The sequence below is a fragment of the Dromaius novaehollandiae genome, chromosome 15 (assembly GCF_036370855.1).
Source record: "Dromaius novaehollandiae isolate bDroNov1 chromosome 15, bDroNov1.hap1, whole genome shotgun sequence".
In the NCBI taxonomy this organism is placed as follows: Eukaryota; Metazoa; Chordata; class Aves; order Casuariiformes; family Dromaiidae; genus Dromaius; species Dromaius novaehollandiae.
In genome coordinates this window covers 16,568,510-16,595,835 of record NC_088112.1, presented here as the reverse complement: position 1 = coordinate 16,595,835, position 27,326 = coordinate 16,568,510, and the positions used below count along the sequence as shown (strand labels likewise).

The 27,326-nt window shown below is 62.9% G+C and overlaps 1 protein-coding gene and 1 long non-coding RNA gene across 2 annotated transcripts; one reads left to right on the top strand and one right to left on the bottom strand.

The window, feature by feature from the left end:
• Nucleotides 1-14,053, bottom strand: LOC135330031 (uncharacterized). The gene is made up of 2 exons (XR_010391752.1): nt 13,752-14,053; nt 1-3,718 (listed from the first exon to the last, which is right to left on the bottom strand). It is a non-coding gene; the product is annotated as an uncharacterized LOC135330031 (long non-coding RNA).
• A 9,697-nt stretch (nt 14,054-23,750) lies between these two features.
• IL17B (interleukin 17B) lies at nt 23,751-26,618 on the top strand. The gene is made up of 3 exons (XM_026122585.2): nt 23,751-23,898; nt 24,910-25,196; nt 25,460-26,618. The coding sequence occupies exons 1-3, from the start codon at nt 23,878-23,880 to the stop codon at nt 25,713-25,715; spliced, it is 564 nt and encodes a 187-aa protein (XP_025978370.2). The 5' UTR covers nt 23,751-23,877; the 3' UTR covers nt 25,716-26,618.
• The last annotated feature ends 708 nt before the right edge of the window (nt 26,619-27,326 follow it).

Here is a 27,326-nt window from a genome sequence, read left to right as displayed (position 1 = left end):
TCCTGAGTCTAGACCTTTATTGACACAATGGTGGCTAAGTGACATAGACAGGGCCCTGGGGGAGAGCTGCTCCTCTTGGAGGGCAGCAAAGGGCAGAAGAGGAGCAAAAGGCCATCTGCTTGCCAGCGGTGTCCTCCCGTGATGAGCTGTGGCCCAGGGGGATATCTGTCATCCCCAGGCCTGGGGAGCTGGAGCTCTCTGGGTCAGGTTGTGCAGCTCCCCATATTTGGGGTACCTGAAGGTCTGCGGGCTCCCACCTCCCACTGACAGCCCCCAGAAATGCCCAGAAATGGTGCCGTACCTTGGTCTGCGACTCTTCTGAAGGCTCTGGCTCCCCTTGAGGGACAGACTGTCTCCGGCTGCCGAGCCGTGGCCCCAAGAACAGTATTTCCAGGAATCCCCAACATAGTGCCTAAGGGATTCCTGGGAAAACTGGACCCTGAGGGCACGGCGACCTTGGCTCTCCACCAGCTCCAGTCCCAGAGCATTCTGTCCTCCAGCTGGCTCTGTGTGTGGCTGCTGGGGGTGCTGCTGTCTCGTCCCTGCTGTCCCCACGGAGCACCCCGCCACACAAGGCTCCCACGCTCCTGTGCACCTCCCTCCTGCTGGTGCCCAGCACCTGGTGGGGATCCTCCCCCCACCTCTCGTGGTGAGACCTGAGCTGACAAGGAGGCCTCTGTCACAAGGAGGAACCTCCTCCCACCCTGCACCTCCCTGCTAATCCCTCCTCTTCCCCTCTGTGCGACACGAAGCTATGGGGCGATCCCTGCCCCATAGCCGGGGCTCGGTAACCTTGGCTCCCAAGAGCCTGCAGTAGGATGCCCTGGAGACCTGCTGGTAGTCTTCAGGCTACTTCCTCAGTGCTCTGTCATCCCCCCACCCACCCTGAGATTGCGGGGGGGGGGGGGTCCAAAGCATGAGCGGGGCTGGGAGAGCCCTGCTCTGCCACTGTGGGGGGGACATAGGTCTAGAGACTGGCAGGAGGAAGGGGGCAGACCCCTAGCAAAGGCCCTCCTGGCTAACTGATGCCCTAAGAAATGCTCCTGAGCCCTGGCCTCCATGAGTGCGTGCTGCCGCATTGGTTTCCAGTCTTGCTGCCCAGCCCCACGTGCTTTGCTTGCAACTGTCTCCCTTGTGAGGCATGACACGGTGTGGCACCCCACGGCTCGTGGGTCTCCTGGCAGGGCTGCCCCACGGCGCAGAGTTCCTCCCTTCCCGAGCTACAGTGCTTCATCTCAGACTCCCAATTGACCAGAGATGCAGCACTGCACCTTGGGCTGGGAGACATGGAAGAGCGCACGGCCGCTCTCACCTCTTCGCTGCGGCCGGCAGCACGTGGTGGCCCGGGGCGCTGGGCGAGGGCTGACAGAGGGGCATGCAGACATTGGTTGGCTTCACCAACCCCGGGTTGACTTCCCCTCAGCAGGGATGGCCGGCCAGACTCAGAGGACCTCTGGCTGGTGGCATCTCGCCCCTCGCGTGCCTGCATCTGGGCACTGAGGAGCAGGGCTGCGGTGTGTATGCCCTAGGCTGTGCTTAGGGATGGGTTTACATGGCATGGCTGTGGGTCTGGCTGCCCTGCTGGGGTGCAGGCGAGAGGTCCCCTCCCAGGAGCAGCGTGCTCGCGTCCTCCGCAGTGGAGGCAGGCACAGACTGGGCCAGGAAAGCTGCATGGCACCATCCCCGGGACAGAGCAGACCTGGGCGCCACGGCTCAGCCTGGCCAGCAGCTCTGCAGGGACAGAGCCCACGGGTTTCTGTCCCTGAATAGAGGTATCCCAGCACAGAGCCCAGGGCCTGGGCAGAACTAGGCAAGAAAGAGAGGGTCTGCAAGAGAGATGGGTGAGAAAGTGGGATGGGGAGCAGGATGGGCAGAGAGGAAAGCCAGGACACAGCCTGGGCACCCTCCTTGGCTTCGCCCTTCCCTTGCAGGATAGCATAGGCTCTGGTTTAATGGAGAGCGGGGCTGCCCGAGGGCTGCAGAAGCCAGGACCCCACCAGCAGCACGGGGCAGAGCAGGGCTGCAGTGTTGTCCAGGAGAAACCTCCCTGTGCTGGGAGAAGGCCTGGCCCAGGGCACACTGGCAGCTGGTGTTTCCCAAGGCCAGGAGACTCGGGCCTCAGCCTGAGTGCCAGCGGGATCCCGAACCGTGGAGGTCCCAAGGTGCTGGGATGGCCCTGGGACACAGGAGTCACGTGCAGCAGGGCCAGGATGCCTCCACAGGGTGGGAGACACGGGTCTTGAGCAGTGCATCATCGCTCCTTCCCCTCCGCTCCTTCCCTTGGCCGGGCAGCTGCTCCCAGCACCGCATCCCTCCAGCTCAGGCTCCAGGGGGTTAAGAGTCGCTGGAAAGCCCCTGAGGTCTCTCCCTGGTCCCCGCTGAGCCTGGGCTGGTGCAGGGGAGAGCCCGCAGCTGGACACCACCTGTGGGAAGGCTTCGGGCCCAGCAAGGGCTCCCACAGCTCCGACGCCAGCCAGATCCGCTCCCCGGGGCGGCAGGGCTGAGCTGAGCCCTTCCCGGCTCAGGTGCTGCGGGAAGGATGCCCCCGACCCCCGCACTGCGGCCCTGGGGACTGCAGCCCCGGCAGCACCACGGGAGCGGGCCCGGGGGGAGCAGGAGGGAGGTGGAGGAGGGAGGGAGAGACTGAGCCCAGAAATGGCTTTTGCAGGCAAGCACTAACATCCTGAGCAGAGCCGAAACGTGATAAACAGACCATCTATCATAACAACGTCCTGCTGTCGGGCCCCGGCAGCCTCGGCGCTCCTAACAACCTGACGAGAAGCAGATGGCATGTCTCCGGGCTGGAGTCCCTCCATCCGGCACGCTGCCTGCCCCCCCGGGCTGCCTGGGAGCCGCGCAAGCCCAGCTGGGACGCCAGGGACAGAAATGGCCCCGACACGCATCCGTGCCAGGGCTCTCAGGCCTCTCTGCCTGGACCCCATCGCTTGGGAGGAAAGAGAAGGAGGGAAAAGGAGCCCGCTGGTGCCCCAAACTCCAGGGCAGCTTGTAAGGAAACAGCTCTGGCCAGCCACCACCCACAGCACTCGCTAGAGCAGCGGCAGCCTGCTAGGTGCTGCCCTACGCGTGCGTCATGCCTTGGCCCCATGGACACGGCCCTGGCTGGGCCAGAGCCCCTTCTCCAGAGCAGCCTTCGGCCAGCGTCTCCGGAGGGCTGGGCTGGCTCGGCAAGGTGCAGACAGCCGTGCCCAGTCGCGGCGTGAGTCACCCTGGGCTGCGGTTTGGGAAAAGCCTTCGCCGGCGCGGGTTTGCCTCCCACGCCAGACCTGGCTGGGCCAGCCAGCCGCGAGCCCCGGCCAAGTGTGGAAACAAGCTACAGGGAACGGGAGCAAAGGGACGCCAGTGGGGCATGGCAGCCTGCAGGAGCTGCTCTGCCCCCCAGCCGCCCCAAATTTGCAGAGTGAAGCCCTGTCCCTCGCAGCCGGCCCCTCGGCGCGAGCAGAGCCGGCAGTGATGGGCTTGCCGACGTGGCCCCGGCGGGGATGGCTCGGCTTGGGCATCTCCTGGGAAGGGCCCGGCCATCCTTTCGGCAGCTGGGTGATGGGTGCTGCAGCCGGCTGCCGGTGCACAGGGAAAGGCATGTGCTGGCACGCAGGCTCTGCCCGTCTCTCGCCGCTGGCCACGTTTCTGGGGCTGTACGGCCCTCGTGTGCTCCTGGCTGCCTCCAGCGACGATGTCCCCATTGCTCCCACGGCCAAGCCTGTAAGGACAGAGGACGGCCGTCAGCGTGGTGGCCCGGGGCTGGTGGCAAGTCCCTGCGGGCTGAGCGTGAGCTAGGGGCTGCCCTGGGCAGTGAGCTCGCGGGTCTCTTCCTAGGCAGCTCCCCTGCAGGCCCCCAAAGACCCCAAAGGAGGCCTGAGGACAGGGTCCCAGCCACGCTGCAGCGTTCGAGGGCAGGACCCCGGCCGGGGAAGCTGCAAAGGACCCAGGTTTGGTGTTAAGAGAAGAAACAGGGTCGGGAGCCCTGAGATCTGCCCCCGGTATGCATCCCGTCGTGCCGCAGGGAGGATAGGTGCCTTCCCCAAGCGGAGCTGGCTCGGGGGGCCGGGGGCATAGCTCCATGCTGCCCCGCTGGGACGGCACATTCTAGCGCGAGGGCACCCTGGCTCCGTCGCTGCCTCCCCCAGGGGCTCTCCAGGGCCCTTCTGCTGCTTCAGCCTGCAACGCTGGCCATCCTCAATGGGGCAAAGCACACCCACTGCCCCCACTGCTGAGCCCAGCACCCCTGGTCCTTCCAGGCCCTGGATGTGGGTGGAGCAGTGCCTTTCCTCCAGCCCTGAGCATCCCTGGGTCTGCCCTAAAAACCCAGCAAGCTGACAGGGGTGCAAATGCAGGGAGGCCTATGGAGGGTGTGGAGATCCTGGGCATGGCTCCCAGCCCAGCCCTCAGGAGCCAGGCTGAGCACGGAGCCGGGACATCCCTGTGCAGTGGGTCCTGGGCAGAGGCACACAGAGCAGCACCACGCCGCGGGGACATCTCCACCCTGGGAATGGCTTATGTGTCCGTGACGGGGCTTGGTGGTGGCCTGGCATGGTGGGGACGCCCAAACAGGCACCCGTGGGGGGACAAGTTCCCCAAGCAATGCCAACAACTCTGCTCACAAGAAACCCTACGCTAAACACCCAGGACACACATCTCCTCCCATCCTCTTGTATTTTAAAGCAACCCTACAATAACAATTCGGTGTGGGAAGGCCTCCCTCTCAGACAACGACTTGTCCTGACCCAACCAAACCATGCTAGCGGGGGACCTTGGGCAGCTGGCCCTTGGGGAAGGCACCTCCTTTCAGCTCCAGCCAGATGTGCCGTGAAAGGTGCATCTGGATTGCCCAAAGCCGCGGGTGCCGCAAAAGCCAGTGGGCCCAGGGGTGTGTTCACCTCTCCCAGAGAGCGGCTGGCATGTCCCCTGCCCTGGAGGGCCATCAGAGGCCGCTTGCCCTGGGGACAGACCAGCTCCTCCTCCCTTGCCACGGCTGAAGCCCTCAGCTGGCCCCAAACGGTTCGGTGGGAAAAGGCAGGACGGAGCCTTCCCTCCGCCGCAGCGCTGGGCCCGAGACCTCAGCTGCCGTCCCCAGGGAGGCAACGGCAGGGGGAGAAATGCCATGAAACGCTCGAGGAATGCGTCCAGCCGCGCATCCGACAGAGCGAGGACTTCTCCTGGGAATGCTCCCTCCCTCCCGGCCACCGGTGCCCGAGGGGGAAATATCCGCGGTGCTTGCTGCCGCCATCCCCCCGCGCAGCAGCCCACTCCCGAGAAGCGGCACAGGGCTGCAAGGCCTGCCCTTTCCCCCGTCTCTGCTCCTTTTTGGCCCAGTTTCCTGAAGAAATGAGGCGCTCACCCCCACGCCGTGCAGCTGCGGCTGCCACTCCCCTGCTCCCCAGCACCCCACGTTGCAGAGCCCATGGGGCAGCTGTGTCCCTTGAGTGCGGTGCTCTCCGGGGGCTCAGCCCTCTCCCCGATGAACTGTGCAAAGCAAAGTGCTTGGCTCCACTGAGTCCACAGCCTCCCTGGGGGCCACCAACTCCCAGGGCCCTGCAGCATCGTCCCTGCCACCAGCCCTGCTGCAGCCCCATCCCTAGGCTGCTGGGATCACCCCAGCAGATCCTTATGCACCCGGATGGCCCTGAGGGGCTGCGGACTTCTGAGAAGACTCAGAGGCACGTTTCTCAGCTTTCCTGTAGTCCCCAGATACCCTTACATGGTGCCACCTCCCAGGATGAGATTTACAACCCGGCCACGCTTAGGTCCCACTCGCAATGGCCATGGCCGTATTACTTCTACTGGCCCCTGCTTGTTCCCTGGCTAATTGCGGGGCGAAACGTACCCACAAAGCTGCAGAAAAAGAAATCATCATAAAAACGGCTGCATTCATGGTCGCTGCCGATGTCGGAGAACCGCCAGCAGTTACCGCGTTCCCCAGCCACGAGGCGTGGGGCAAGGTCCCTTGCTCCTCACCCTGGGGCTGCCTGGCCCTGCCCGCGCCTCCCTACCTGGTGCTCATCTCCAGCCTTCGCTCCAAAGCCTCCGCAGAGCTGGCTCCCCTCCACGGCCCGGCTGCTCCCAGCTTTCGGGAACGGGGCTTGGCTCGGCAGCTGCCCGAGGCTGGAGCGAGGCTGCCGTGCGGAGCAGCGCGCTCACCCGCCTCTGCGCCGGGAAGAGCCAGGCCGCCCCGCCACAGGGTTTGGGCGCTTGGAGGGATTGCGAGGAGCGGAGCCAAGGAGAGTTAAATGCTCCCTGGACATAAGCTGCCTCCCTCTGCGGCCGCGGGGGGATGAGTCAGAGCATGCCCCCAGCGCCGCGCTTGAGCCCTCCCCGCGGTTACAACACAGCGCCCTTTCCCCTTGCCAGAAAGGGCGCTTCTTCAGGAAATGTCCTTTTTCAATAACAGTTGGGATTTGTTTCCTCCTTGAAATTCCTCAGGCCGGTTTCATCGGCAGTAAGGGCCAAAATACAAGTATTGCTTCAAGTTTTGCTTTCTTTTGAGGGAAGCTGCGGTCTCTGCGGGAGGGCAGGAGGCTCTGGGAGACCCTGGTGCCCAGCACCGCTGTGCACGCACCCCGTTTCCCCTCTTTGCAGCCCCGAAAAGTCGTGTGTCTGACCTCCACTGGCCATCAGGGCTTGGACCCCAGCTCCAGTCAAGCTGTCCCACCCTGGGATGCCCCGCACGGGCTGCTTGCTCCCTGGGATCTAGCCTCGGCCATCACCTACTCCAGGGCAATCTCCAGCTGGATGATGAACTTGGGGCACATCAGACAAGGCAATACTGCCTACGGGCCCTGCCGGCTCTCAGGTACCCCTCGCCCAGCTGGAGAAAGCTACAGCAATGGAGGGGACTCGATCTCGCTGGAGGGGCCCAGAACTCACCTAGCACTACAGGAATTTCAGCCATGGCCCTGTCAGACTGACTCCGGGCGGCTTCTGCTGCCTGTTGGGTTTTTCCTGCACACAGCAGTTGGCTGGGGGAGCCCTGAGCAGCAGCTTGGAAACTTTCTCATTGAGGTCATCCCCAGCATCAAGAGGAAGCTCTGGATGCAGCCAGAGCTCAAAGGGCAGCTGGGAGATGGGGCCTAACTCTAATCCCGGCCGAGGGGGGACATGGTGCCCAATGCTGGCCTTCGCTTGGCTCTGCTCGCTGCAGCACCTCTACAAGCTGCAGCGGGACAGAGCCGGAGGGGGACGTGCTCCGCACCGAGCGCACAGGTGTGCCGCGTTTCATCGCTCTGCAACACCAGCTCCTTGACCATCCGCGGGGAGACCCAACCTTGGCAGTTCCCACCTGGGCAGCGCAGAAACTCTCCATTGCTCTTCCCGCCATCTCTCCTTGGGATCTCCATCCCGTCCCCGTCGTGGGCCCTGGTGGCCTCGCAGATGAGTGGTGCCTCCTCCCTCCTTCCCTTGCAAGCGCTGGTTTTAAATCATAGGTTTATGAGAAAATGGAGGGGCCAAGGGAGATCCTAATCTGGTCACAGGCTGATTAACCCTGAGTTCAGGCTGAGGTCCTGATGCTCAGCTATAAATAGCTCTGCCTTTCCTTTCCCATCCTCCCGCCATGGCTGCAAAATGCCTGCCCTTTTATGGTCAAAAAGGCAGATTTGGAGACGGTGCGGCCCAGATCTCCCATGCTGGGGGCGAGCCAAGGGGGCCCAGGGGGATGCTGCTCTTTCTCTGTGGGTTTTGCTGGGATAAATTATAATGCCAAGAACAAAGGAGCAGGTTTGGGGGGCTTTTTTGGAGTCTTAGCGCAGGGGATGGGTGCAGAGGGGAAAGGATGCATCTGGTTTGCGCTCCTTCCCCCGGGCACGCAGCCCGTCTCCTGTTGCCAGACTGAGGGAGAAATAGCCAAATTTGGTGTCTCTGCCTAAGAGCCGGGCCTTCTCCCCCACCCCAGTCAAGGCTCAGATGGCGGCACGATGGGGACGGGGGAAGGAGCCCACACAAACGCGAGCCGTGAGCAGCATCCAGCGAGGCCTCTGCCATGTCTAGGCTGCAAATGCAAACTAGCATCTCCCCCTTTTTTTTTGCACCGGAGCAGGAGTGGACAGGTCCATGTTGTCTCCTCGTGTTAACCTCCATCAATGGGAAAAAAATCCCCTATTACCCGCTTTCCAGTGGTACTGTCCTGCGCTGAGTGCCAGGCCACCATGCAAGGCTTCTGCCAACCTGCTGGCGCTGATGGAGGGGGCCCGGAACCCCCCAGCAATGTCAGTACCCAGCTTAGCGGAGGGGAAGGAGCCTCTGGAGGGACGTGAATGGCGGGCAAGATGATTCGTGCCTGCATTTGTCAAGGTAGAAACTGGGAAAAGCACGGCTAAGAGCGAGCCGAGGACCTCAGCCACCAGGCCTCCCCGCGGGCGCATCGCCTTTCCCACGGCCGCAGCTCTTCCCCGCACCGCCCGGCCACCATCTCCCCCATCCTTATCTTGTTCCCTCCTCTCACCCAGCAGAGCACAGCCCCAGGGGTCTTCTCCTCCCGGCCTCCCTCCTCATCCCTGTCCCCCCGTGCTCGAGTCCAGTCTCCCCCATGCCGGCGCGGAGGCCGGAGGGGCGGCGGAGCATTTCGGGGGAGCAGCGCACCGGGGGAAGGCGAGCCCCCGGGCGCGGGCTAATGCCTGGGCTCCCCAGGCTCCGGCCGCCAAGGCGCCCGGAGCGTGGGAGCGGGCCCTGGGAGCAGCCCTCCTGCTCTGTTTCCACGTCACGTTCCCGGGCCGGAGGAAATGGTGCAGGGGTGAGCTCCCAGCGGGAGAAGCAGCCACGTCACCGGCCCCGCCGCCTGCCTCCGTCCCGCTGATGGGAAGGGCTGGCGGGAACGCGGAGGAGCAACACCGAGGTGGGCAGAGCAGGGAAAACGCCCTGCGGGGAGCGGTCCCAGACGGGGCAGGGTGGGAGTGGAGCTGCCGTGTCTCCCGGGGTTGCGGGGCTCTGCTCCTCACCCCTCTCCCTCCGCAGCCCCCCACTCAACCAGCTGGGAGGAGCCGCCCGGGGGGCGAAGGAGGTGCCCCCGACCATCACTGGTACCGCAGGGCCTCGTTCAAGGCGAGCAAAATGCCTGGCGCAGGCCTTGGGCAGGGAGCAGCAAGGAAGGGACATAGTGAGCTGCAGGCCAAGTTTCCTCGCGAGGAGGCAAAGCCATGGTGTGGCTGGAGCTCATTAAACTGCCAGTGCTCTTGGCTGCTTATCAAGGCTTTATCATCTTATCTCTGCTCGAGCGAGGGAAAGGGGGAGTGCGTGTGTGTGTGCAGCATATCCTGGACATGAGAGGCGTCCAGTTAGTAAATCACTTCCCCAGCAGGCCCCAGGCTCGGCTTTCCCAGAGCGGGTTGCTTTCCCAGCCCTGCCTGGTGCCTGCTGAGCAGAACCAGGCAGCCCCCAGCCCTCTGCCAGTGTAAAGCAACCACAGAAAATGCCCCAAATGGTTCAGGCTCCCAGCAAGCAGGAGACGGGAGGTAGGAAAAGATCTAGCAGAAAACTGAAATTGCAACCGGTATTTGGGAGTCTCTGCCTTCGGGGTGGTGGTCTCTGCAGTGCAGTTTCCCTGCGGAGCTGGAGGAGCTCGGCTCGTCCCGGAGCGAACCCGGCAGGCAGGGCTGGCAGAGGGAGCGTGGCCTCTGTGCGGCTCCCGGCCCCGTGTGCTCCAGCGCAGGGGAGGCCGGGGTGGCCTGGGCCATGATGGAAAGGCACATCCCCCCCACACCAAGTTTGCAGAGAGCAGAGCTGGACTGACAGCTCACCACCCACCGAAGCAGGAGAAAAGCCCCAGGCACCATGCACAGCCTCGCGTGCAGCCAGCGAGCAATCGGGGACCCCCTCCTTTCACAGTGGGGTATGAGAGCACCAAGTGGGGCCAGCCCATCTGCAGACAGCAATGGGAAGGCTGACGGCATGCGAAAGCATTGCCATCTCAGAAGGGAGCTGTCTCTGGGGAGGACGAGCAGCTCCTCACCCCAGCGGAGCCGCATGTGAGCCCTTGGCATGCGCAGGGTCAGCCCAGATGCAGCCCCCTACCCAAGTCCCATGGTGCTCCCTCGAGACACGGAGGCTTGAGAAGGGAAATAATAAAAACTTTTTAAAAGAAGGTGAAAGGGGAAAAATAAAGGAAGGGCAACTCTGTGGTGAGGGAGCCCAGCTAATAAGTCCAAGTTGGAAGAGAAAAAGACCTTTCCCTGCCTACCCAGTGCAGGCTGAGGATCAGTAAGTCCTCTACTGAGCACCAGGGTGACCTGTTGGCCAAAGAAAAGCCTCCAAGGTGCACAAGGGACAGTGTCCTGGAGCACCGGTCCCCAGGTCCTGGCCACCGCAGTGGCCTTGCCTGGGGGAAGCTGCTCACCCACCTCCAGGCTGAACTTGGCCAGGGAAGGAAGAGGCAGAGCCTATCCTTCACCTGGCAGCTCTATGTCGCCCAGCACAACCGGGGATGTCCTGGCAGAGCCGGGACCTGGCCACCTCGAGGTGGGAGCTGCAAGCTTGCCAGCCCTGTCCCGGCACATCTTGCCTGCAAGCTGCTGCTGAGAAAGGGGCTTGCACAGAGCTATCGCACCACATCCCAGTGCTAACTCGGCCACTTGGCCAGGGTTTAAACTCTCCTGAGATCCACAGGAGGCAAATTACGAAGGGAGATGGCATTGCCAGCAAGCCCTGCAGAGAAGCACATGCTGCAGAGGGCTGGCCATACCCTGGAGAGCCATGCCAGCACACCGGCTCGCTGCAGGTAGCCTGGCTCCCGCAGCTCGGGCTGCTGGTCACTGCCCGACGCAGTCCTTTTTCTGCTTCAGAGATACCCAGACACGAAAGGCATAGATGCTCAGCACCTGCTGTGTCAATGTGCCACCTCAGAAGGAGCCTCGTGAAAGCTCGCCCTGTCTGGCTCGCCCAAACGACATGCAGAGCCCTCCTGTGAGTGCATGTCCGTACCCCCGCGGAACTCATGCACACACCCGAACACAGGCACAGCGCTGGCGCCGGGGGCTCTCTGGCCCTCCAGAAGTGCCTGCTCATCTCCATGGGCTGCATGACCATCCCTAGATTGACTCCCAGCACGGGGCAAGCTGCCCCTCCAGCAGGGCCTTGCAGAGGCCACCTTCTCGCTGGCACGGTGGGGTGGCCCTCCCCAGCCCGTATGGCCTCATCCCTCATCCTTGCTTCCCGGCCCCAAAGACGGTAAGACGCTCGGTCCCAGCAGCCCGAGCTGAGCTGCCTGGAGTCCGGCCCCACTCACCCCCGCAGCACTGGTCGCCCCAGCCTCCGCGGGACCCAGGAGCAGGCGCCTGCTGCTTCGCGGTGCGCCCACCCGCCCTGGCTCTGGAGGCATCGTGAGGGTGCTGGACACGTCCTCCACCGCAGAAAAGGCATGAGCTGCACGCCCCAGCGGTACAGAGGCAGTGCCGAGACCAATGCCGCGAGTGCGCACCGGCCCCGGGGTAGGCGAAAGGGCTCCAAGCATCGGTGGCCTGAACGTTTGCTGAGTCCCTGCTGGCCTGCAGCCACAGGGAAGTGTGTTCGCCTCCATCCCCCTGGCAGGGTGCCTCCCCCCGCGCTGTATCTGCTCCGCTCGCTTTCTCTTTGTGCATGCGTGTGCGCTCTCGGCCAAGGTCAAAGGATGGTGAAATGGCTCCAGAGCTCAGATTTCCAGCCTCTTGCCTCATCGAGTGCTATTCGACTCCAGCTCGCTCACAAAGGCGAGTTTTTGTTCCTTCTCCCTCGCTCAGGTTAAAGCGCCGGGCAGAGTGCTCTGACACTGACGCATGCCACCCCAGCGCGCCGCGCGCCCCACGTGCTCGCCCGGCCCACACTTGCAGACGTACCCGCTGGGCCAAACCTGGCCGAGCACTCGGCCCTTGCACCAGCATGCCCCATACCGGCTTTGCCTCTCCATCGTGGCCCAAAGCACACGCCCGTGTGTGCACGGAGCTGTTGCCCCCGGCCAGCTCCCATGTGCACCGCGCCCGAAGTAGCTCGCGCTGCCACGGCAAATGCTGCAGCTAGCTGTGTCCAGCAATGCTGCTAACGCGACCGCTCTCGCCCAAGGAGCGAAACGCACTGCTCATTGGCGTTATTTATAATTAAGGTCCCTTCTCACAAGCCCCCAGAGAGTTCAATGCCGTCCCTAAACAGACCCGGCTCTGCTTGGCTCAGCCCTAAGAGGAGAAGAGCACCGTGATGCTGAGTCTCCCAGTAAAGCTGGGGACGAGCAAAGGCAGATTTTGCTTGGAGTGAGCCTGAACAAGCCTCAGAAAGCCCTGAGCAGGAGCAAGGGCTAAAAAAGAAAAGGAGATCGAGAAAAAAGAGCCCTTAATCATCTCCAGACTGTCTCTTGACAAGCGTGGAGGGAAATGCCACTCCGTCCAGGAGCCACCCAGAGCTGCAGCCTGTCTAGACACAGCCTTCCCCAAATTCCTGCTGATAACTGCTTGGGAAAGCTTTGGCGGAGGCGTCTTTGTGTTTGTTGGAAATTCACTCCTCTCCTGTGGGCCCGGGATGGGGAGGCAACGGCACTGCCTGGCAGCGTCATGCCGCTCCGAGCGGGGAGCCGGGCAGGCGAGGGCAGGGTAGCCCCGGAGCCGGGGGCGGGGGGCTGGGGGTGCTGCCGTGGGGATGGGGACACCAGGTCTGGCCGGTAGCAATGCACTGGCTTCCCTGGCAGCCAGAGAAGAGGACACGCTTTGGGCAGCAGCCCAGCTCTGTGCCTCGGTTTCCCCACTGGCAAAGCAGCGGGGACAATGCTGGCAGGGAGGGACGGAGCCGGGAGAGGCTGAATGGAGGGATGGGGGCAGCTCAGTTTTCCATGAGGAAAAAAACCAAAATTCGCTGGAGCAGATAGGTCCGAAGGCAAAACCCTGGAGTGAGCTGGCCGAGCTTGGTCAGAGGAGTATTTCAGCGTCTTTTGTTTTGAGTTTTGGCACATATCAAAATAACAGCGGTGCAGGTGTGCGCATACACACACCTCGTACAAGCACAACGCTACGAGGCCACGATAGAGAGACCAAAACAGGCAGAACAAACGCACCGGGGTGGTGGTGGCGGAGCCGAGGCCCTCACACCCGGAGCGATGGGGTCCAGCCGCCGCAGCCCGCCGGCGGCCCAAGCCTCCCCGCACCCGGAGCCGGGGCCTCAGCCGCTGCCTTTCCTGGGAAATGTCGCAACGTCGGCTCGCCGTGCCCATGTGGCTCATCTCACCCGCCAGACGCTGGACTTTCCCGGGAGCAGCCAGCACCGGCGGGAGCACTGGAAAGGGGAGGGGGACGCGCCGCCCCGGGGGCACCGCACTCTTTTCTCGGTGGCTGCGTCCTCGAGGAAAAACCTCGAGGGCCCCGAGGACCTCCCTGCGTCCGGCCGCTCCCCCTTGCCCGGTGGTGGTGGGACGCTCCGCGGCGGCCCCAATGCCTGGCGAGGAGCACGTCCCGCCGCGGCCCTTCCCGGGGGAGCCTCTCCCAAGAAAGCGGCGGCCGCCGGAGCAGCCCCCGCTGCCGCTTCCCGTGCAGGCAGCCAGCCTTGGCCGCGGACTTCCAGCTTTTTCCGTCCGACGGAGCGAAAGGCAACTCCTCCCCCTGCCTCCACGCGGCCAGCTGCTCCGGGGAGCCCCTTTCCCAGGCGGGGAGCGGATTCGGAGCAGCCGAGCATCCCGGGGCGCTGGAAAGGCCGCGCTGTCCCCTGCCTCCCGCCCGCCCTCTCCTCCACCTCCCCGCTCCCAGGTCTGGCAGCGCCTCGGCCCGCCATCCGTCCGTCCCGCCAGCACCTACCTGCCGGGTGCCAGGGCCACGCCGCCGCCTCGTCTCCTGCCCATATAACCCGCCGCTGGGACCCCGGCGGCGCCAGCCGGGGGTTTTTAAGCAGCTGGCATGGGAGTCCTCGGCGAAAACTCCTTCCATGCCGCTCAGGATCTGGAAAAACCTTTTTCTTTTTACCTTATATGAGCTGCGAAAGGAGGCCAGGCCGCCGACGGCCGCATCTGTCAGGGGCGCCGAGGGGAGCCATTGGCTGGGGGGCCGTCACGTGGCGCCGCCGCCTTGACCCGCGGCCGCTCGGCCCCGTGTTGCTTTTACCCCCTAAGGAAGGGCTGCTTGACAATTTTCATATTTCTTCTAAATTTGGAGATTTCAGACAATGCCGGGAGGCTTGGCTCAGGATGCCAGAGGCCCATGTGGAAGTCATTAAGCGCGAGAGGGAGCGCGGGAAGGAGGGGTGGCGGGGAGAGAGGGGGAGGAGAGGCCGCGGGGCCGGGGGCTGCCGCCAGCCCCGGCCTGGGAACGCCAGCGACGCGCTCGGGGAAAGTTGTTTGCAAAAGCCGACTTCCTCCGCGCCGCCCGGGCCCGGGCGCCGAGCGGCAGAGCCGCGCATGGGACGCCGGGCTGGCGCGGGACGGCTGGCCGCGCTGGGACCACGCGCTGGCGCCCGGCCCGCCGGCCGGGGGAAGGAAACGGAGATGCTCCCTGGCCCGGCTGAAGGTAGCTTGTGATTCCCATTACTTTGAAAAGCTCCATCTGGCCTAAAAAAAAGAAAAAAAAAAAAGGAAAAAAAATAAACCCATGAAGGCGTGTGAGCTGCAGCGGGGCCGGGGACGCTGCGGACTGCTGGGCCCCCTCAGGGTGCCCGCGCCGGACTGGGGGGCTGTGGCACCACGTACGGCATCCCTCCGGCCCAGAGGGCGACCGCAATGGGCGGCCGGCTGACGGCTCGCCAAGGGCGCTCAGCACCCGGCACCCGCCTCCCGGGACTGCCGGCCGCCCACGAGCCCCACGCCGGGCCCCGCATCGTGCTCCTGGCTTCCGCCCCGCCAAAAGCAATAACCAGGGGGGAGCCGGGGGCCAGAAAGGACTGAAATGGGAGGCGCCGATAGCTTCTCCCCCCGCGTTTTTCCAGGTGGTGTCGCTCCCCGGGGGGGGGAGCAAAGGGCCCATCTCTGAGGTCTTGTGCCTGCAAAGGTCCCACCATGGCCACAGTGGCTGCGTCCTTGCTGCCCCAGCCATAGAGGGGACAAATGCAGAGCAGGACCCCGTGGGGCAGCATGGCCCAAGGAGCAGGGTCCCCCGTGGGCCGGGACGGCGCCGGCACCAGCGGGAGAGAAAATGGAGGCGATGGGTCCCCGCCAGAGCCTCCGAGCTGAGGACAACCCCAGAGCCGACACCGGGGCCCCTCTGGCATCGTGCGCCGCATCCCAGCACCGGCGTTTGCTGCCCCGGCCCCAGCATCACGCGCCGCCTTGGCAGCGAAGCCCCTGCTCCCCGCAGTGCTGTGGGATCCTCCCCCGAATGCGCAGCGCTCCTGTCTTGCCTGCACACATGCCTTTGCAAATCAAGCAGCCCCTGGGGCGGTTGCACGAGTCCCTGTCTCAGGGTGTCAGGGCTGGAAAGGGGACGTCGCTGCGCCGGCCTCTGCCGCTCTCGGAGAGCCGCGCTGCACAGCGCCTGATCCAGCGCGTGCGGAGGAGGTGAAAGGCGTGAGGAAAGCGGCAAAGCTCGCTTTGAACCAGCTGGCCTGGTTTTGCTCAGCCGGTGGAGCAACGCTCCCCACCGCACTGAAAAGAGGCACAGGAAAATGGAGTGGAGGAAAGACGGAGCTGGGTCAAGTCATTTCACGCTGCAAGCGGGTGGCGGCGGGAAGCAGAGCGCTCTGCCCCGCTCCCCACCCAGCCGGGGGCAGCGGGGGCTGGCGGGTCTTGTGGGAGGGCTGGGGTGGTGCCCACGGGTGCCACCATGCAGAGAGCAGAAAGCAGAACAAGGGTGAAGAGGCTGCACCGACAAGCGGGTTCGACCCGAGGGAGGGGACAAAATGTCCGGGATGCTGCTGCAGTGCCAGGCGCAGGGGGAGCAGAGCAGGAACTGGGACAGGGCGGCCGCGAGGACCTGAGTAAGGGCGAGCAGTGTTGGCCATGGCCGGTGGACTGTGGCCAGCACCCACCACTGCCCAGGACAGCCCCTGGGTTGCTCAGCGTCCCCCAGCAGGGACCTCAGAGGCAGGACACGGAGGAGGACATCCGCTGGAGCTGCTGGCAGCAGATTGGGGGAAAAAAAAAAAAAAGCCTGTTTAAATCTCTGTCCGCACACACACACATCCAGTGTCCCCGCGGCAGGATAAACCTCGAAGTCACCACGTCCCAGCAGCAGCTGGCTCCCACCAGGCCTGTTGCTCATCACTGGAGAGCAGGGCTGAGCCTGAGCTAAGCCGGGGGATTTGCACTGTGCACAGCCCTGCCTTGTGGTGCTCCTTGTCCCCTGCCTTGGGGGGGGACAGGCCTGGCACAGGGCCCCCCCATCAGCCCAGCATGGGCTCTGTGGAGGCCGAGCGGGCTCCTTCTCCATGTCTTGCTCTGGAGGAGCGGGGCCACCTCACATCACCGCTGGTGCTGAGCGGTGAGGTGCTCAGCTACGGCTTGGCTGCGTGGGACAGAGCTGGGACAGCGCACGTGGCGTGCTCCCCAGGACCGCGGGGTCTCTTTGAGGGGCACGAGCCATCCCCGGCCAAGTCGCCAGCCCCCCCGGTTCTCTGCCGCCCAGGGGTCCCTTCCGCCCGCCCCAGCTCCCTCGGCCCCTGCGCGCAGACACGCAGCCCTTACTCCGGTGGGCTGGCTGCTGCTGGAGCACGGCTAAATGCTGCCATTAAACAAAACCTATAATTAGAAGCCAGGTTTCCTAAATGAAGTGAAAAATGTAACGTTAGCCTCTGTTTGTTCGCTGGATGCTGCACTCTTGTTCCATGACCCGGCAGGGTCGTGCCCTGTGGTTTCTAAGAAGCCTTAATAAGGTAATGTTTAGGAGGTTACTATCTTTACAACTCTTGTCTTATTACAACTCCATAAGAAAAACATTTGGGGCAAAGCAGGATTCCTCGGAGCGGGTTTGTTTTTGTTACTGCCTCGCTAGGATGCTGCCCAGCGAGTCTTCCGCGCGGCAGCTTTGCTTTCAGTATCTCCACGCGAGCGCTGCCCGGCTGCCTCTGCATCCCGCTCCCCGACCTCCGGCCCCATCTTGGCTGGCCGCGGAGGCCCGGGGGGTCCCAGCGGCCCTGGGGAAGGAGGGCTGTCCCTGTGGGATGTCGGGGGGCTCCGACGGACCTGGCGTAGCCCCCGCTGCCTCCCGGCATGGGGGTATATTGGGCGGGTGCTTCTCCATTCGAGACCTCCCTCACAAAAGCACGTCTACCAATTAACACCCCAGCTAATTGCCTGATGGCGTGTGGATGGGTGCGTGTGTGCTCTGGGCTTCGTGGAGAGACGCCGGAGCCTAGGCAGCGATAACAGAAATCCCTCTCCAGTGAGATGAGCTAATATCCAAACGCACCAGATTTACAGCCTTTTAATCTGCTGCATGACACTGGATAGGGGCTGTTGGAGAAAGGCTGGAGTTTCTCAGCCCATATATTGTTAAATCCAGCAGCAGGCAGAACCTGCCTCCCTCGTCCCCGTTGCACGCGTTGTCTCAGTTACACCGGGAAGGACGGCGTGATTAATGGGTTAGCCCGGGCCGGAGCAGCTCTGAAGATGACCTTCAGGACTGGCCTGCGCTGCTTTTATAAAGCCCTTCCCTCCGCTGCCCTGATCTCAGACCACTGAAACAGCAGCATATACGAGCAGGGGATGGGGAACGGGGCAGGAAACCTTCTGTCCTTACTTCAAGTCCAGCCCAGGCTGACATGCAACTAGACGTTTTCACCCAGTGGCAACTTCTTGGGAGCTTCTGGGGGTCCCTGTCCATGCCACAGCCGTCCATTGCCCAGGGCCATCTTGAGATCTCTGGGGAGGAAAGTGTTCACTCCCCAGGCCTTTCTGCCAGCAGTGGCCACTGTTCCCTGGTGCCCCCCACTGCAACCTGAAACAGCAAAGGTGCTCCCTGGAGGACCACCTGCGCCCCACAGGTCCTGTGCAGGGACCAGGTTCAGATATCTCCAGTTTTCTCCCTCCATCCCTGCCAGACGGCTGCCCAGAAAGCCACATCCAGGCAGGTGAGTGGCAGGCACGTGGTGCTGGGGGAGGAGAGGTTTGACTTGAGAATGACCCACAGAAGAAGACATCATTGGCATTGCAGAACTTTCCATTTACCTCAGCCCTACGCCTTGTCCTGGGAAACTACAGCTTGGATGCCTGCCCACAAGCAAAAGTTACCAAAGCCCTAAAAATAAGATGCTTTCTCCTCACAGACCCTGAGGGTATCACTGTCCTGGAAACAACTCAGAGAGGTCCTTCCAGCCCTGTGTCCTTGCAGAGAGGGCAGTAGGGATCACTGCAAGCTGGTCTGTGGTGTACAGCATCAGGGCTGGGGGGCAAACCTTTCCCACGGCAGGGAGCCGGGACTCAGAGGGCACCACAGGCAGGCCTGCATCTTGCCTTTGAACATCCTGTATAAAATCCAACCATTCCTCCAAAGGGCTCAGCAGCTAGTGGCTGACCACTAAATTTGCTGGCTTAGGCCATGGGGGAAACTCAAAAACTAGCCATTTGGCAGCCCAGAATTGACCTCATGCTCTGGACTGATGGGCAGCATGGGCACAGCCTGTATGGACAGAGGCGAGGCGCGCAGAGGGCTGGAGAGCGGATGGCAATCAGAGAGGCGTTTAATGACCCCTCTAGAAGCTGCTTGTGTGGCAGCGCAATGCTTTGCCGCAGGAGCTGGGTACAGACACAGATGTAAATGTTAGGGTGTTCATGGCCCATAAAATTGCAAGCAGGCAGAGCGTTGGCTGGGCCGACCACCAGAGACAGGCCCAATTAGGGAATAACCACTGGGAGGCTGAACTTAGGGTGGCGTCTTGGCTGTCTCGCGGGGAGGCAGCGGTGAGCATGGCCAGAGCGAGGCCACCGTGCCAGGCAGCCAACCCAGCCGCTCTGGCTGGGCAGGACTGAGGTGGGTTGTGTGTCCTTGTGCTACCAGCCAAAACAGGGCCAGGCTGGCTTTTATCTGCCTCCTCACAGCAGGCTGGAGCCCAGGCAAGTGCTTCAAGTGGGGACATTGCCTCTCGCCAGGAACGACCTGGTGCACCTTGGTGAGGACCAAGTCCCCCACCCTGCAGCCACTGTGCCTTTGCCCCATGCGTGGCGGCTCTTCTAGCTCCTTCTGAGTCACTTTTGCTCAAAAGCTCTCCACGCACCCCGCACCACTATCACATCAGTCTGGCACTGTTTGGAGACACAAAGAAACACTGGCTCGATGGGAGCTCACCTGAAGGGCTGGGGGCTGTGAGAGGCGGCCGTGCTGCAGGAGGGCACATGCAGGTGTTGGTCCCTTCCACGCAGTGGTTGTCCAGCAGAGCAGGGTCTGTGCTGATCACCAAAGGACAGCAGATGCTCCAGGCCTGGTTGCCATCCCGTGCTTCAGCAGCTGGTTATTTGCAGGAAAGGTGGAACCACAGCACTTGGCAAGCCAGACCTGATCCTCGACAGGAGACAGAAAGAGCCTGACACCCTGCACCTCTCTACACCCACATGGGATCAACCCAGACACCACAAAGCCCTGATCCGCCCAACCCAGGGAGCGTGAGAGGGAGCAGGGCTTTGGGCCAGATGCTCTTCAGGGTCAGCAGGCTGACGGGACCAGTGCTTGGGTGGGTGCCTGGGCTCTCCCTGAAGTCTCCTTGCCTAGAGAAGAGCCTTGGATCAGCTGTGACCATCCTATGGTGCTGTCTCATGCAGGGCCACTAAGAGGAAACCTGGAAAAGGCAGAGGGGTTTCTGCTGGGACGAGGGTTTGTCCCTGCTGTGCTCCTTTCACCAAGCCCAACCATCTTCCTCCATTGCCACCACTGGGCAATATAGACCCTGGGCAGCACGAGCAATTGTCACCTCCTTCGGTGGCCAGAAATCGTGGCCTCCTTCCATAAGCTGCCAGGGCCAGCACCAGCCCGGGGCTTCCTCCAGGCAGGCTGGAGGCCCTGCGGCCCCTCTGGCAAGCCCCAGCTGGCACCAGCGCAGGTGACATCTGCAGACCAGCTTGGAGAGGGCCCCAGGGCTTGTGGGGTGGGATGGGACCACGGCAGCAGCAGCGGCGCCGGGGGAGCTGGCCGGATCGGGAGCTCTGCCCGCCAGGATGGGGAAGCGGAAGGAAGCGACGGGGTGTTTCTAGGAAGGCGAGTCCAAGCAGGCTTTTTCCATCAGGTGCTCTGTCTCCAAGAGCCGAAAGAAAAAGAAAACAAAAGGCAGGAGAAAAGCCGGGCAGGAGAAACCTGCACGTCTGGAAGATGTAACAGGTGACGTGCTGTAAACGCCGGCGGGTGATGGATGCGCCGGCGGGGCTGCGGCAGGATGTGCCGGACGCTCCCACCCTCGGACAGACCTGAGTGTGACGAATCTCCCCTCTCCCCTCCCCAAAAAGCAGAAGTACTGCCGAGACAGCTGGGTTGTGGTTATGGAAATCATGTTATCTTTACAGAACCCAAGCCCAGGATGCAGGGTGAATCTGCCAACATCTCCTTAGCCGCATCCCGGAGGTGAGGACCCAGGCGTCCTGCTGCCCCTGCCCATCCCGCTCCCCCAGGCCTGCCCCGTCTGTCCAGGCACGAGAACCGGGGGACAGGCAGGCCAAGGGCAGCCAGCAGCGCCCAGCCCTCCCGCAGGAAAACCCTTCCCGGTGAGGGTGGGGACTCTGGGGACGCCGCAGCAGTCACGGGACGGAGGACGGGACCAGCGCTGTCCCACTGACCGATGCCCTGGGGGGGGGGGCACAGGGGGGAGGGAGGGCGCCGACCTCCGCTTGGTGCCAGTAATGAATTCCTGGCCTCCCTCTCCAGACGGGACATGTCTCTGTGTTTATACAACTCAAGGAGTCGGCAGAATTAAGCACTTTTTGTTTTTCCCTTTTTTGAGAACGGGGAGTTATAATTCCCACCAAACAATGTTCTTTTCCAGCAAGCTTAAAATAAGCCTTTTTGGCCCGGGCTTCTCTGGAGCCGCTCACGCGTTGAGCAGGCGTTTGTGCAAATATGGTCGCGAGCGGAGAGGCCTGGGGTCGGCAGCCGGACCGGGCACTACCTGCCGAAGGATGGGGCCAGGCCATGGCCAGGATGCCTCTGTGTCGCCCCTGCACGGGGTGGCATCCCACGCCCCTCCGGGCCGGCCATCACCACCCTCCTCCCATGCTGGCGCGGTGCTTGCTGCGGAGAGGCCGCTTAGCTGGAGCTGCGCTTACGTTTGATGGGCGGAAAACATGGATCGCGCGGAGATGGGCGATGCTGCAGCCCTGCAGCGATGCTTCGGTGGTGAAAATTTTGCACCGGCACGGGAACCGCAGTGCAAGGGCTGTCCAAGCCCCCTCACCTGCAGCCCCGCTGCATGGCAGCCCGCGGGGCAGGATGTGCCCTGCTGCTTCCCAGCCCTTCCTTGCTGCCCGGCCTGGGACACGGGGGCTGAGCCCCCCAGCTCTGGCGGCGCCACAGCCCACTTTGCCCCCCACACCGGGCGCTGGCCGCAGCCCAACTGCCCACAGGCACCCAGCCCCTTCCCTCGCGCCAAGCCGGTGGGGAAAGGCCGCCTCCGCCCGCCCCCCGCCTCCCCCAGCTTATCAAATTTGGCCATGTCTGAAAAGCCCTGGTTTCCTTTTCACCAAAAAAGATCAAAACTGGGTAATTGGCTCCCAGCGCAGATGCCTCTGAGCCTCTCTCATGTGTAAACAGCATTTCCGAGCGCTGACACAACGCAGGCTGCTGCGGCACACGCGCGCGCGCCGCCCCGGCACCCTCCGGGCGCCCCGGCCCCAGCGGGTGCCCCTGCGGGATGCTGCGGCCGGAGACGGGGCCACGTGGCCCAGAGCCCCGTCGAGGCGGGAGGTGCGTCGCGCCTGCCAGCGTGGCCCTGCCTGGGTGGTTCTCGCTGTCCCCTCTTGTGGGGACACAAAATAGGGGCAAAATCGTTGGGGTGCAGCTAAGGAGCTGGCTCAGCCCCCTGGAAATGCCTGGGGGTGGCTCCTGGGTTGTGGCCACAGGGCCCAGGCTACTAGGGCTGGATCCCCTCTGCCAGGTGCCCAAGGTGACAAAAGGGACACGTGCTCAGTGCCTGGTGTCAGCCCTCACCCAAGAGGGCGGCAAGGACCCGAAACACATGCTGGCTAATGTCCTCCTGGACGTTGACAGGGCCTGGGGCTCCCCAGCTCCTGGGAGCAGCCTGGCTGAGCTCCCTGCAGCGGCAGGAAGCTAAAAGGAGAGATGCGATAAGGTTGACCCTGCTCTGGGGGGTTCCTACAAGCCTCCCTCCACCCTACAAAGCATGAGGGTCTTCTAACACAGGGAGATGGGGGACGTGCCCCACTGCAGGAAGGGGAGAGGTGGAGAGTTGGGCAACGCTGAAGTGCAGCCACGAAAGCTGGTGGGGAGGAGGGTGCTGTGGGAGAGGATCTGGCCTGGCCTGGGGCCACCCCAGTGCTGTCCGTGATGGGGAGAGGAGCTCCCAGCTCCACATGGCTTGGACGGGCTGTGGGGGGAACAGCACCATTGCAGGGGGACGGAAAGCAGAAAACTCCTGAGAGACATTGCTCATTCCTCCAGCAGCCGGCCATAGCCCTGGCGGGGAATGAACTAAGAGACGTAAAAGGGAGCTCCAGAGAAGCAGGGAATAACCTGTTTTCCATGAGCACGGCGAATAGCTTGAAGCATCCTTGCTTCCCCTGCAGCACAGCTGGCCGGTTTGGGCGCTTGCCGCGGGGCTGGCAGTGCGCTGGGCAGCCGAGCCCCCAGCCCGGCCCCAGAAGGTGCAAGAAGAGGTGGGGCTGTGGGACGGCTGCCCGGGCACGGGGAGGGGAGAGGAGGGATGGGGGGTGCGGGGATGGCGGGGTGCAGGGATGGAGGGATGCCCGTGCGGTTGGGTGGAGGACAGCACCATCGTGTGGCACACGGCCGCACGGGCCCTGGGCTGCAGGGACAAGGACACCCCAGGCCAGGGCTGGCGGGTGGGCTGCCTGCAAGGCCCGGCTGCTGGAAACCCTTGCCAGCCCCCTCCTAGCAGAGACCCTTCCACCTCCAGCCGGCAGCACAATCCCCACCCCTGGACCTGGTGTCACAGCCACCATCCACCACTCCCTGGTTCCCGCACCGCAGCACCCAGCTCCCCGCATTGCTAACACTTGGCACCGAGAAGCCAGAGCAGCCCCCAGCTCTCCCCAGAGCAGGCGCGTGCAAGCAGCCAGCACCCGTGCCGATAACACCCACCTCCCTGCAGCCCCGGGCCCTGGCCTGGAGACCCCTGGAAGCAGAGCTGGTGCGTCTGCCTGCGGCTGAGCCCGTGCTTGGCACTGCCAGGGGCTGCCCGGGGCCGGGACAGGAGAAGGGGAAGGTTTGGGGACACAGACACCGCAGGAGCTGGAAGCAATCAGTGCCATTGCCTCGCTGTTGGGCAGAAGGGTTCGAGCCACCGTTGCTCCTGGGGACAGCGGAGCTGGTGGCAGGCACATGGGGACCGCTCTGGGATCTGCAGGAGAAGCACCAGGTTACAAGCACACCACCACATCGGTGCAGGACACAGGTCACAACGCCCAGTGCTTCCCAGAGCCTCCAGATCCTCCAGCCCCAGGAGTCACCTCCCTCCCAGACCTGCGAAGGGCCAGGACTACTCTGGCATCAGCAGCAGAGCCCCAAAATCCCCTCCCTCAGGCCAGGTTTTTGCCGAGCGACCCCCTCCAGGCTGCCTGGTCTGAGCACCGGCCCAGTTGCCCGGCCATCACTGGAGCCGCAGGTGGAGCCAGCACCCAAGGAGGAGGAGGAGGAGGAGGAGGGAGGCAGAGTCCCAGACCACGCTGGCCCCCAGCCCTGCCAGCTCCCAGGCTCGCTGGCACCTCGGGGACACACCTCCGGCGAAGCGGAGCCGGGGGCTGGGGCTTTCCCTTTTTAGCTTCCTGGCTCACCCTGTGCCAGCCGCACTGCAGCGAAGGCGTCCGGCAACCCCTCCGCTGCGATGGAGCGGACTCCAAACCTGGTAGGTGACTGCACCCCTCGCTCATTCTCCTTCTTTAATGTAATTATTTACACTCTTGCTTATTGATGGCTGCCCGGGTTTGTTTACTTTGGAGACGCATGCTTTGGTCTGCAAGACTGATTGCTCCCAAGCCTGCCACAGCCAGGACAAAACAGCCTGGGAGAACAAACCAGAGACAGTCAGATGGGAGAGTCCAGCACAGGAGGGAAAAACTGGCCTGTGCTTTGGAGAGCAGTCGGCTCTGGTCCCCATGTGCCGTCACGCAGGCGGGAGCGGCGCTTCTCCGGCCGAGGCACGGCTGCAGGCAGGGTGGGGGGCAGCTACAGCCAGCTGCAGGGACACGAATAGCAGGGAGCAGAGCTACAGAAAGCAACTTTGTTTGCTGCTGGGCAGCCTGCCGGGTGTCAGCACACGGGAGCTCGGCCCGGCGAGGCCAGAGGGAGAAGGAAAGGAAAAAGCATCTTTCTTTCTCTCTCTCCGTCCTTGGAGCACAGAGGGAGGGAGAGGAGGCTTTGGATAAAGATCCCATTCTTGACTGTCTCATCTCTAAAGCCCCTTTCAAGCCAGAGCTCCCCAGGTACACCAAGCTGAATGTGTACCTATCCCTCCAAGCATGCAGCCATCTCTGGGGTGGGGCCTGGAAAGAAACCAGCAGCACAGCTCAAGGGTGAGCGAGGGAAGGCTGGGGAGGGCACTGTGGGCAAATAAAATGGGAAGCAGCTATCTCTCCAGAGGCTTTGCCAGCCACACACGTCAGCTGGGGCTTGGGTTACAGGCTCACCACGAAGGTGTGCCCACCAGCCCCCCAAACCCACCCCTGGCAGGCTTCTGTCTGTCCTGCCTGCAAACCAGCACTGCCCCTCTGGGAATCTGCATTTGCCACCCCAAAGTCAATGCAGTCCTGCCATCACCCATGGACCCATTTGAGGTAGGGAGATTTGCCCTTCCAGATAGGGAGCACGTCAGCCCTCTGGGCCTGGGCAGTCATGCACCGTCCTCCTTCCTCCTTAGCTTCTCTTCTGCATCTTCACCTTTGCCATGGTCCTGGTCCCAGAAGCAAAGGACCAAAGCAAGGGAGCGAAGGGAAGGAGAAGGGGGCCAGCACGGTCCCCCACAGCTGCCTCTGCCCTGGCCTGGGCCCCGGATGACACCTACACCCCCATGGAGGACTACGAGCGGAGCATCCAGGACATGGTGCGCCAGCTCAAGAACAGCTCCGAGCCGGGCGACACCAAGTGCCAGGTCAACCTGAGGCTCTGGAGGTCCAACCAGAGAAGCTTGTCCCCCTGGGCCTACAGGTGAGCTTGGAGCAGAGCTCTCTCGGGCAGGGCTGAGCAGCGCTGGCTCTGTGCTAGCAGGGCCCTGCAGTGGCCATGACTCCAGCATCATAGAGCCACCCCAGGGCTGCTGTAATTGCAGAGAGGTGAGATGCAATGCGACGCAGTGCCCAATTTCACCCCATGGAGGGATTGCCCTGCTTGTCCCAGCTGCCCACTGTCCCAAACCTCACCTGGCAGGCTCACCGTATCTCCAGCCTCATGTTGCTTTTCCTCTCCTCCAGCATAAACCATGATGCAACACGGATCCCAGCAGACATCCCTGAGGCCCGATGCCTCTGCACTGGCTGCATCAACCCCTTCACAATGCAGGAGGATCGCACCATGGCCAGCATTCCCATCTACAGCCGGCTGCCTGTCCGTCGGCTGCTCTGCCAGGTGCCGGGTGAGGTGGGGCACAAGCCCTCCATAAAGAAGTGTCAGAAGAAGTACCAGACAGTCATGGAGACCATCGCTGTGGGCTGCACCTGCATCTTCTGAGGTTGCAGAGCTAAACCCTACAGCCTGCAGGCACCCACGGGCAACTAACCAGCTTGCTCTTGCTTCCCAGGTCTGCCCAGTCTTCTGGGAGAGGGTTGTCAGACTGTTAGGGCAAGGAGAGCCTCTCAGCAAGGAGACTGCAGCTGCCTAGACCCAAGAGCTCCCTGCAATTCCCTTGCAGACTCCATCAGCCTCATTCCAAGCAGCCACTTTGGGGGCACCCAGCACTGGGGCAGCCCCTCCAAGTAACCCAGCTATGCAGTCCCACATCTGGCCTTGCAGTGAGACATAGCCCCGAGTCCTATAACCTACAGGGTGGGTGCGCAGCAGGGAGGGGCATGGGGACAGCGAGGAGCAGAGAGGAAGGCAGCTACCCCCAGGTCCCTCTGGCTGGGTAGGAGCAGGCCTCCTGCCTCTCTAAAGTGCCCATTTGCCTTCATTCACTCCACTGGTGCAACAGCACCTGAAGTGTCCAGTCCTTCCCAGCTCTCCCAAGCCCTCCTTCACCCACATACAAGCTCTTTTATGCTGGACCAGGCAGCACAGGGGAAAGAGGGAGCAGATCATGATTTGGGCCCAAAAAGCTACCTCTGGCACACAAGGCTGCTGTAGAAGCACAAAGGGTGCTGGAGACAGGTCCCCTTTCACACGGGCAGCGTTCCAGGTCCTCGCAGCTGAGCCCACGCTTCCCTGGCTTAGCTGTGCTGAGGAGGGGGCAGAAGGGGCGAGTTGGGTCTGCCCTGCTGCCAGGCTGGGTGCACCGCTTGGGAGCTTTATTGGGAAGGGCAGAAGCAATACCGTGTCCTAGTGCCTGGCAGAGGAGCACAGCATGGGGAGAGCAGGGGGCTGCTGATCCCCTCGGGAGGTTGGGACAGCTTTTGAGTTCCTCAATAAAATGCATCACTGCCCCCCGTCTGAGCCGCTCTATGCCTCAGCCCATCCCATGCCACCCCTCTGCACTCCTGCCTGCCCTGAGAATACAGGAGGAGGGTGCTGTCCCAGAGCAGCCTGGCTTTCTCCCAGCGAGGATCTGCTGTCCCCCAGAAACAGAGCCGAGCATGACTACCTCCTACACCAAGGGAGTCTCAGATGCTCTTGGAAACAGAGGTACCCCAGGCAGCAGGCACCTCTCCCTGCATGCCAGGAGCCGCTGCAGCGAACGCTGCCCACGCATCCCTCACGGTGTGGGGCCAGGCAAGCGAGGCTAACCTACACGCACAGCACAGGGAAATGCCGTGATGCCTCCTGCGTCCAGCCCGGGCCAGGCCCTGCCATGCAGTTGCAAGAGGGCGAAGTGAGGAAGTAACAGTATGCAGGAGGTGGCAAAAGTCCCCACAGAGCACCCCTGTCACCCCCAACCCACCTGGCTGCTGGGCTGGGCTCACTGCAGCAGTTGAAACGTCCCCCTGCCCCACTGTGCAGGACCCAGGGTAGCTCACCAGGAGAGCAGAGCCTCTGCTCCTCCCCAGGGCCAGCACCATCTGCTGTTGATGCCAGACAGCTCTGTCCTTAAAAGTCTCCTGAGTTTCCCCCCCATAAAGGGATGATCAAAGATCAGAGAAAAAGGCACAGACTCCTTCCAGTGCAGGGTGGAAAGGAGGACACATGGGA